General features: G+C 57.6%; 1 protein-coding gene across 1 annotated transcript in view; it reads left to right on the forward strand.

The window, feature by feature from the left end:
* Positions 1-9793, forward strand: part of LOC101622447 (keratin, type II cytoskeletal 72) — a 10587-nt gene extending 794 nt beyond the window's left edge. Inside the window, exons 2-9 of the mRNA XM_004692505.1 lie at positions 132-346; positions 4099-4159; positions 4445-4540; positions 5254-5418; positions 5910-6035; positions 8111-8331; positions 8857-8891; positions 9600-9793. Of these exons, the coding sequence (XP_004692562.1) occupies positions 132-346; positions 4099-4159; positions 4445-4540; positions 5254-5418; positions 5910-6035; positions 8111-8331; positions 8857-8891; positions 9600-9793 (1113 nt within the window). The remainder of the gene's footprint in view (positions 1-131; positions 347-4098; positions 4160-4444; positions 4541-5253; positions 5419-5909; positions 6036-8110; positions 8332-8856; positions 8892-9599) is intronic.
* The last annotated feature ends 744 nt before the right edge of the window (positions 9794-10537 follow it).

Below are 10537 nucleotides of genomic sequence, written 5' to 3' on the forward strand. Positions count from 1 at the left end.
CACCCTCTGACGACTCTCTTCTTTCCCGTCCCCCATCCTTGCTGAGGGTGGCCTCTGGCGATCTCCAAGGCCCCTCCTGGCTCTTGGCAGCCAGATAGGAATTCTGGGCTCTGACCCCCTTTGGGTTCCAGGTGCGGTTCCTGGAGCAGCAGAACCAGGTGCTGGAGACCAAGTGGAGCCTGCTGCAGCAGCTGGACCTGAGCAACTGCAGGAAGAGCCTGGAGCCCATCTACGAGGGCTTCATCGGCAGCCTGCGCAAGCGGCTGGAGGCGCTGTCGGGGGACCGGGTGCGGCTGGACTCGGAGCTGCGGAACATGCAGGACCTGGTGGAGGACTACAAGAAGAGGTGAGCAGGCCGCGGGCCTCGACCTCGGGACGTTTCCTTTGGAGCCAGCTTTTTGCCTTCTTAGATCCTTTGCCAATATAATTGCGGCTTTCTTCCTCCCTGGACAGGGAGCAAAACCCAGATGGGATGAGCCGTAGGGAGAGAGACGATCTATCCAAATCGCTGCTTCAGATTACCTAGGAGATCGCGTGCTTAGTTTTTATCGCTGGAGCTAGAGCAGCAGAGGCTGTGTGTGAATTGTCTCAAAGCCAGGTGGACAACCCCGTTGGCGGGGTAGCTTCTCCTGAGTGAGGTTTTCAAAGGGAGTTTCCAGAACATGAGAAATGCCACCAATTCCAGAACAAAGTTTAAAACTATTAAAAAAAAAAAAGAGCTTTGAAAATATTTACAAGTTGAGGCGTATCTATGTTCCTGAATCCCCGGATTAGAGGTTATTCGAGAACGTACTTGTAAGCAAACCCTCCAAGTAGAGGCAGAGGGGAGTGACAGATCTGGGCGTCCTGTGAGCCGATGCTTTGGACACGTGCCGCGGTGCAGGATTTCCAGGGTGCGCTGCCTTCTGCCGCAGTTTGAGGGGTGGGGAGGATCTGCCCTTCATTCAGTCTGCTTGCCCAGGTCTGTGCTGACATCTCCCCACAGCAGAACCACGGTGTGAGGTCTGCATGCGGGTGCCGGGACAGGGTGACATGGGCGCCGACCTCCAAGATGTAGAGGCTCTGAGGACGGGTTCACAGAGTGACCCCCAGTGTGTGGAAGTGAGGTCAAGTGGAATTCAGATGGACATTGGAACCCCGTGGGGATTTGAGCAGGGGTCTGGGCGGAAGAGGGAGCTGCCAGCGCAGCCCAGAGGGTCAGGTCAGGGTCATCCCAAGGCTGTGCTGTCCCTGGGTCGCCGGGGCTGGAGAGGGCAGCTGTTCCAGCACCCCCACTCACGGCTCCGTGACTCTCGGTCATCTGTGAACGTCAGGTTTGATATTTATACAGTTCAGATTGTGACACCTGCCTTTCACCTGCGGGCACCGTGAGCGGGGGTGCCTGGAGTGATACAGCCACAGCTCTTAAAAAAACCCAAGTGCCAGACATAGGAAACTGTTGTCCCCCTGATGTGGGATGACTGGTCCTAACCTCACTGGGGACTGGCTTTTTTTTTTTACCCTGGGCAAGTCTTGCTTCCTTCTTAAAGCTAGGACCTAACAATAGAGCCCTCTTCAGGGGGTTTCCATGCAGATTAGCTGGACTAAAGTGTGCGAAGAGGTTAGCACGACAGTTAGCATGGAGCAAAGGGTAAGAGAAGTCTTAGCTGTACTTACTATTTTCAAAATGAATTTTATCATCATCTCTCCTAGCCACTTAAAAAAAATTCTCTAGGACATACGAGATCCTGATCGTAAGTTGTCCTGTGCTAGAATTTTCAGCACATTTATCTTCCAGTAAAACAGTGAGGCCCTGGGGGTAGAGTGCAGATGTGAGCACCCTTGCACACGCTGGTGGTAGTCTGGAAGTTATTTTCTCACAGGTATTCTAAAAGAATATTTTAAAAAATGTCTTTATAAAATGACACGACGTTTTAGAAAGTCATAAATGGAGGTAGTTGCGAAGGACGGCTTTTCAAGCTAAATGGTCATTTAAAGTGATCCTGGCGACCTTAGGTGTTTGAAGGGACCCCTCTTGTGGCAGGTGTCACGTGTACTAGGTGACTTCCATCTAGCGCCTCAGCAGGTAAAGGGCCACGGCTTATCTAAGGAGTTCATAGGCACGCTCTGCTTTCAAGAGTGCACCCGGCTGCGGGAGCTGCCCGAGGGGCTGATGTCCCTGTGTGCCAGCAGAGACCGAGTGCCAGACCACGGTCCTTCTGGGGAGGACTTTCATTGATAAATTCTATGTAAAGAAAGTTTTTTTTTTTGTAATTTTTTTTTTTACCAATTTTAATGTTTGTCTTGGATATATTAAAATACGACATGTGGATGAAAAAACTAAAAAATCATCACCTTGATCACAATCCTTTCCTCCTTTGAACTCCAGTTTCAAGTTATTCTCCCACATATTTTTGTTCCACAGTAATATATTTAATGCCTCAAATTCCTCTGTGGATCACTTTGGCTGCCACAAATCTGTTTGGAACTTGAAAGTTCAGAGAGTTTTTTTTCTAGGGATTAGGTATTTTTTAATGTTTGAAGAGTTATACTGAGTTGAGTTATGCAAACAAGGAAATGTGTTACTAATTTTATTATATCATTATTAATCATAAAAAGTAAAAAATAATTTTAGAATTACATTTCTTAATAAGTTGAATGGACAGATGTTTCCCCCGCTGGCTTAGTTATCCTTGCGTGAAAATTGATTCTTGCTGGAGTGAGACAACACTCATCCTGTAGCTCTACCAGGGTTATCAGAATGTGTCAGGATTGGCAGGAAACTCGTGGAGATAAATTTTAATTTATCTAGCACTAGCAGTGAGACTTAATTCTTTGAATGTCTTTCTGACTTTTCTGTCTTTTTCCCCTCAAAGTATTTTTTAAAGATTTATTTATGCATACAAGAATTGGGGTACAGTCCAGAGGTGCAGGGGGTGAGAGAATTCACCAACGACAGAATGGGGAGCAGAACAGGCAGGTCCACTGAAACACACTGCTGAGGGGAGCAGCGGGCGGGTCAGGAGAGGTCTGCCGCGCCCTGTGGGTCACCTCCCTGGCTGGGAATCGAACTTGTGCTGCAGTGGCTGCAGACAGCTTCACAGTGCTACAATTTAACCCTTGTACCACGAGGGAGGGTCTGGTCATAACCAACTTTAAAAGACCCACCGTGTGGCCCGAGAGGAAGCAGAACGAGTATCTGTGTAAGCATGCTGTGTAAGTGACTTATTTCTTGTGTTCTCTCTGCTCTGAGAAGGGGTATTTGTTTGCTGATGGATCCAAAATGCCTGCGACGCACCCCACGTTCCAAATATATTTTTCTTAGCTGAGTGATTGTGTGTCCATGTCTCCTGATTCTTCAAGGAGCTTTTCTAACAAGCTCTTTCTTTCTTGTTGAAAACAGACGCTAAAGGCCACTTGACTTGCAGAAAGGATTTGTTTCCTAGTCGATGAAGTCATTGACCTTTCAAATTGCTGCAATGTTTTCCCAGACGGCTTTGCCTGGACTCATTAAGTGACACTGCTTTTTCAGGGACATCCCGCTTCACCCAGCAGACAGAGAGGGCGGGGCACAGAGAACCATTGTTATAACCTGCCCTTGCCACGCTGATGTTTGTATCCCACATTGTCATGTGTGTACACACATGCCTTTCCAAAACGTCAGAGCTCTATCTGTGGCTCATGCAATAGAAAACAGGGATCAAGCAGCAAGTCTTGGAATGAAATGATCACGATGCTCCCGTCCCCGGCGTATATCCACCCTACACCTGACTATTCCATCCTCATTCAGACACCTCATTTCCACTTCCCGGGAGCTAAATGTGTCCTCGGCCAGGTGGAGTGGAGTAGGTGGGACCGCAGGCTCGGCACGGCGTCACCACCTGCGTGCGCTGGGGGCAGAGGCAGGGAAGCAGCACATGACCCGAGGAGCGGGAAACGGGTGCCTTCGACCTGTCCCTGTCGCGTCCCTGTGACGAGCTCGTGCGCCCTGGAAGAGGGGACCCTTCCAGGGGGCCTCCACTGCAGCGCCTGGCACGGTGGTGGCTACTGGGTGCTCAGGGAGCGTCTGCAGAGATGAACGCTCCGGCCAGTGCTGTCTCCTTCCTGTTGGCCCTGCAGGTACGAAGTGGAGATCAACAGGCGCACAGCTGCGGAGAACGAGTTCGTGGTGCTCAAGAAGGTGCGGGTGGGGAGCGGCTGGGAGGGCAGAGGACCCCGAGCTCCGCACAGTGGGGCCATAGGCTGGGGCGTTTCAGCGCCTGCCTCCCAGGCCTTGTTTGGGGTGCATGCTGCCCCCGCACCTGCAGCCTCCGGGCTGGGGCCCTGCACCCCTGCGTGAGTTGGTTTGCGCTCAGGGCTGCTGTACTCCCCACGAAGCATGGCGGGGAGGAGGGGCACTGAGGGGCCTTGCGGCAGCCAGGAAGGGTACGGCGGGAGGACAGCTGGTCCCTCGGTGTGTCCCCAGGACGTGGACGCGGCCTACATGAACAAGGTGGAGCTCCAGGTCAAGGTGGACTCCTTGACAGACCAGATCAAATTCTTCAAGTGCCTGTATGAAGGGGTAAGAGCTCGTGCGTTTCGGGGGGCCGCTCCTCTTGCAGTGGCCTGGGCCTGCATGGCTCTGTGGGGCACAGGCTGGCGGAGAAGCCTTCCCACCCGGCGCAGCTGACATTTGCTGAGCCCCTGTGGTGTTCCGAGCAATGAGGTAGCCTTCGAAGAGACCACGATGGAGAGTAAGTGACTCCTGTCCCCCAGGAAGTCAGTCTGGAAGGGAACACAGCGTGAGGCTGATTCTGGGTTGAGGGTGAGGGTGGGGGTGGGGGGGGTGAGGGGAGGGAGCTGTGCTCTGCCTGATTTGGCAGGTGAGGATCCTGGAGAGGGGGAGGAGCTCTCCAGGTGCTGACTGGGCACAGGGCTCCTGGAACATAAACTCAGAGGTCTGAGGTCTGCTACAGCAGGAGGGGCCTGGAGAAGGGGAGGCTGGGGTGACCCTTTCAGAACCCTGAGGGAGGGCCATGGGGCTTGAGACTTGATTCTCATCGCTGCTGAGCGTGGGGGAGGGCAACCCCCAGTGCATGAGAGAGCAGGGGTCCACACAAGGCGAGGCCCACCCCGGTCATCTGGCCCAGCAGGCCCAGCCCCAGTGGTTTCTGCTGACGGCAGAGGCCAGATGCAGGAGAGGCAGAAAGGGCGTGTGGGGAACTCGCCAGGAGGCCCCAAAGAAGGACCCACTCATAGAGCCTCTCTGCCTCGTCCCTGCCACACGTCCTCCAGGAGATCGCTCAGCTCCAGTCCCACATCAGCGACACGTCTGTCATCCTGTCCATGGACAACAACCGGGACCTGGACCTGGACGGCATCATCGCCGAGGTCCGCGCCCAGTACGAGGACATCGCCCTGAAGAGCAAGGCCGAGGCCGAGGCGCTGTACCAGAGCAAGGTGCGCGGGTGGGCCGGGTGTGCGTGTGTGTGCGTGTGTGTGCGTGCGTGTGTGTTGGCACTGGACAGAGACCTCCCTCATCCCGGGCTTGGCTTGTGGCCCAGGCAGCTCAAACACAGCCTAAGACACGTCACGTACCCCGGGGGCCTTGAGCGCCCACCCCAGGCCTCGCCGACCGCGGACCCCGGCTCCACGGCCCTGCAAAGCCCGGACACTGCGGCTCGCCCACGCACCGTCTTGCTTCCAACCTCGTGAATGAGGACAAGGACATTCAGACTCCCCCGACGTGTCACATTTGTGAACCTGGGGCCCTGGAACTGGGCAGAAGGGAAGGGTTGTCTTTCCTCCCCCTGCCCCGCCCCTCCCTTTGCTTGGCCTGCCTGCGTGGACAGTGAGACAAGGAGAATGGCGCAGAGCCCCCCGCCCCCAGGGCCAGACACCCTCAGAGGTGAGCTCTCAGCTTCCCCGTGTGCCTCTCACCCCCTTCTCAGATCCAGGAGCTGCAGCTCACCGCCGGCCGCCACGGGGATGACCTCAAACTCACCAAGGCGGAGATCTCGGAGCTCAACCGGCTCATCCAGAGGGTCCGCTCAGAGACCGGGAATGTGAAGAAGCAGGTGGGCTTGGGGAGGAGCCCGCAGGTGGGCTTGGAGCCGGGAACATGAAGAAGCAGGTGGGCTCGGGGTGGGCTCGGCGGGAGGACCCCGCTGGCAGGTTTATGATTTGGAACCAGGTAAGCAGCTCCTCCATAGGGCATTGTGGATCTACGTGGAAGGACGCTGACCCCTCTCGTGGACAGTGGTCAGTGCTGTGAGGCCGCAGCTACGGGGTACTCCAGCGTTTGCTAGCTAGGGAGCCCCAACTGTGGCTTCCATGATGCAGGTGGGGGAGCCCAGGGCAGTGGCCCCAGACCACAGGGAGGGCAAACCCACAGCAGAGCCCTGGCCTGGAGCGGGGTGGGGGTCTTTCTCCGCTCTTCCCTCAAGTCCACTGCTGGACCCGCCTCCTCCAAAATGGAGTCACCATGTGAAGCCTCCAAACAGCTCCCCTTTTCCTACGGTACCTCACAGTACTGCCTAGCTTCGCGCCCCTCCTCTACCAGGGGTGTCCGGCCTGTGCCCAGCACAGGCCTCCACCTCGGGGTGGGCGGCTCCTCCATCTCGCACATGCCTGCCCCGAAGCCACAGGCCCACTGGCTCCTTCACCAGGACGCTCCCCAGGTCCAGTGCAGCCCACCTCCCAGGCAGGCCGGTCACCCCCTCTCCCTGCCCACCCTCCCTTGCACACACACACACAAACACACACACACACACTCTCTCTCTCTTCCTCTGCTCTGTAAAGAAGAAAGACCATTAAGCATTCATGGTGCTTTATTTAATTAAATTATGCAGAACTCAAAGAAAAGCAAGGTGCTATATCTGATCACGAGGTTACCTGGTTGGGTGAGGGGGTCACACCTGGCACAATGCCCCACCTTCATGGTTGGGTGAGGGGGTCACCAGAAAGTGGCTTTTACCATCAGAACACCACTGGGCTTCGGGGCCAGGGGAGATGTGCTCTGTGAGGAACTAGTGGGGATCACTTTTCTTTGTCCCCCTCGCGGGTCCTCGAGGACCCTCAGCCAAGGTGCCCTCCTGACGTCTTGGCTTCTTCCACCAAAGAAACCCACATTTCAAAGCAGATGCCTAGGCCCTCCACGGCCCCAGAATCCTCGCGTTCCAGCGCCTTGCATGTCCCGTCCACTCATAGCACACTCACGAGACCAGGCTGCTGCTCCTTGCCACCCCCTGAGTATTCAGACCCCTGCAGCCCCAAGATGGGCCTCAAGCAGCCGGGTCCCAGGAGTCTCTGCGGGGGCTGTGAGCCTCTCGCCCAAAACATCTTGACGGCCTGCCTGCTGGTGTGGGGTGGGGGCCTTCCTGGCGGAGGAGGGACCCTCCAGTGCTCACAGTGTAGAATTCCGCCTGGCCTCAGGGCCAGCTGCCCTCTTTGGTGTGGAGCCAGTTTGACTCCAGAGGGGCGCCCCTGGAAGAGAAGCCAGGTATTCAGGTCCCAGCAAAACTGCAGTTGAGTAACCAGGACACCCCCCACCCCTGCACTGGGGTTTGAGGACCCCCCACGACCCCGGGGCAGCTTCCATGGGGACAGTCTGGAGCTGACCTGCAGCTCCCTCTGCTAATCCAGATGCTTGCAAGCTGGCCAGTCCTGTCAGCTGTGCAGGGAACCTCCCAAGGCTGGTTGGTACCAGACGGCACTGCTTCTGCATGCAGCTTGGGGACCACACTCCGGGGTGGCAGAAGTACTGCATGCAGGTTTTATTAGAAACTCTGTTCGTCCTCAGTTTCTTTTCTAGGACTCACAGAGCCACACACACAACTTTTAGACTATGGGGCGGAATGACAGCCAGCTACCAGGGACTGTTTTCAGGCCTGGCCTTGGGATCTCACAGCTGATGTCAGACCAGGAGGGAGAGAGCAGGGCGAGGTGACCAAGGAGCCTACCTCCTCTGTGCCCTCCTGCTCTCTCCCCCAAGATAAGGAGGTGCCACCGTCCATGCGTAGGCGTGAGCTTGGGGGACTGTGCCGGAGCCTAAGGTGGAGAAGCCAGGAGCAACACCGAGTCTCCCGCCGGCCGGAACCGAGGGAGGCTGCCCGGGCAGCCTGACTCTGGCCCGTGCCCTCTCGCCCCCCAGTGCTCCAGCCTGGAGACGGCCATCGCCGACGCCGAGCAGCGGGGGGACTGTGCCCTGAAGGACGCCCGGGCCAAGCTGGACGGGCTGGAGGCCGCCCTGCACCTGAGCAAGGAGGAGCTGGGCCGGATGCTGAGGGAGCATCAGGAGCTGATGAGCGTGAAGCTGGCCCTGGACATGGAGATCGCCACCTACCGCAAGCTGCTGGAGGGCGAGGAGAGCAGGTGGGGGTGACGGCGCGTGTCAGGGAGTTCTGCAGGTTTGGCTGTTGGGCCCCGCGGAGGAGAGACCACAGCGAGTGGGTCTGATATGCTGTGGCAGGGAGGACACAGTTTGACGGCAAGAAGAGCCGAGTTGGAAAAGCCTCAAGGAGGCAGTGGGACACCAGCACCGTCTGGGAAACAGCCTCCCTGGCCATCCTCAAGGGGAGGCGGCAGAGGACTCCAGGGGTGACCTGGTCCACGGCCCAGGGAGGACCAGAGTTCAGGCCTCTTACTTGTCCCAGACCGGTGGCATGGCCCTGGGGGGCGGGACACGATGACCCCACAGCCCCAGGCCCACTGGACAGAGAGCTGGCTCCTTCCAGCAGGGTTTTCACCTTAGTTCTCCATTTCTCCCCGTGTTCGGGAATTCGGGAGATGGGATGGAGTGAGGGGCACATCTGGGTGGAGAGCCTGGTTCCAGAGGGGACTCCTGAATATGGGGTGACGCTTTACTGAGGTTTAATCTGCTTGCTTCTTCCCCTCCAGGATGGCCGGTGAATATCCAAATTCCGTCAGCATCTGTAAGTCTCTGCAGGACATGGGCTGTCCTAGGCCATTTGCCAGACACCCGAGTCCCTGTTTCCATGACAGAGAAAAGGACTCAGAATCTCAGAACAACAGAGTGGTGCAGGGGTCACCTAGGGCACAGAGAGAAGCTGGCTTTAGCCATCCTTGATGAGAAGCCACCATGTCCCGAATATACAAGCACGAGCTCAGATGATGCCCAACATCTTATACCCCAAAGTCGACTGTAAGAATGAGGCTTCGTGGCCACATTCTACTCCTGTTTAGGCCAAACCCAAAGAAAGGCGCTTGGTTTCAGTAAGGGGGGGGGGGATTTGCTAAAAGACTGAATGAGGCAGCAGTCAGAAATGAGCTTCCCCAGACTGTAGCTGGAGACAGCCGGGCGGGAGCTGTGTTAGAGAGGCAGGGCGGCCAGAGGCCTCCCTCAGGGCCTCTCTTCATTTGATGCAGCCGGTGGGGAGGGCCGCTGATGGGCCCCAGAGCTCAGAGGCGGACACTGATAGGTGGGCACGAAATAGTGAGGGAAAGACCAGCTGTTTGGGGCCAAGAGCATGAAAAATGATGACTCCAGATGAAGCCCTCTCGGTGCACTAAAAATGCACCCCAGAGACAGTGTCTCCCTGCAGCCACCCCGGGGCCGAGAGCTAAGGACAGGCTGGGCACCCAGGAGGGCGGTGGGCCAGGTCTTCTCTCGCCCCTTGCAGCCGTCGTCAGCAACACCAGCGCGGGCCCGGGAGGGGCTGGCTTCAGCGTGGGCTTTGGCGCCTCGAGCGGCTACAGCTGCAAGCCCGCGGTGGCGGCGGAAGTCAAGGCCAAAGGCAGCTGCGGCAGCGAGCTCAAGGAGACCCTCGCCAAAGCCTCGGGCCCCAGCTGCGGGGCCAGAAAGGCCTCCCGGTGACGGTGACAGCCGGCGGGCTCTGGGAGCAGACCCGGACCCAGACCCACCGCCCCCCTCCCGCCTCGGGGCTCCTCCCCCAGGCTGTCCAAGTCCCCCGGGGGTCCCAAGCCAGGAAGGGCCTCTTCCTCAGTCTCCATCCAGGCCCCGTCCCCTCCCTCTTGTCCTTGGTGGGCGGGCGACACTCTGATGCTCGCTGGTGACCCCCCGTTGACCCCTTTTCTCTGGGTCACGCCCCTGAATGCAGAGCTGCCCAGGGGCTTCCCTGTGGCCAGGCGCCAGCCCCCCCCACCCCCCTGTCCCCTGCCTTTAATGGACCTTCTCGTCCAAGGGGCCCTCTTTGTCCTGGGATTGGGGTCGTGTCCAGTTCTCTGCTCCCCCACAATAAACCATGAAGCCATTGGATTCTCGGTGCTGACTCTGTGCCCAGGAAGCCGACAGCTGCCTGGCCCATCCAGCTTCCCTTGGTCTAACTGGCTTGGTCTGGGCCCCTGGCCCGAACTGGATCTCTGCCCTTTGGCTCTGACCAGGTGGGCACCACGGTCAGCTGCCCCCAGGAGACAGCGGAGGGTCGTTCCTGGCGGGCTCATGCCGGCTCAGGGGTGCCTGCCCCCCACAGCGGCTGTCACAGGCGCCTCCTGCCGAACAGGGGCCCACAGCAGTGGCCTCGCCCGGTGCTCAGAGCGTCCAGCTAACTGCTTCTAGGGGCCGAGTAGTGGTTGCTCTTTCCTGACCCTCCGCTCCTGC

The sequence above is a fragment of the Condylura cristata genome, unplaced genomic scaffold (assembly GCF_000260355.1).
Source record: "Condylura cristata isolate star-nosed mole 26May11 unplaced genomic scaffold, ConCri1.0 scaffold00034, whole genome shotgun sequence".
NCBI lineage: Eukaryota > Metazoa > Chordata > Mammalia > Eulipotyphla > Talpidae > Condylura > Condylura cristata.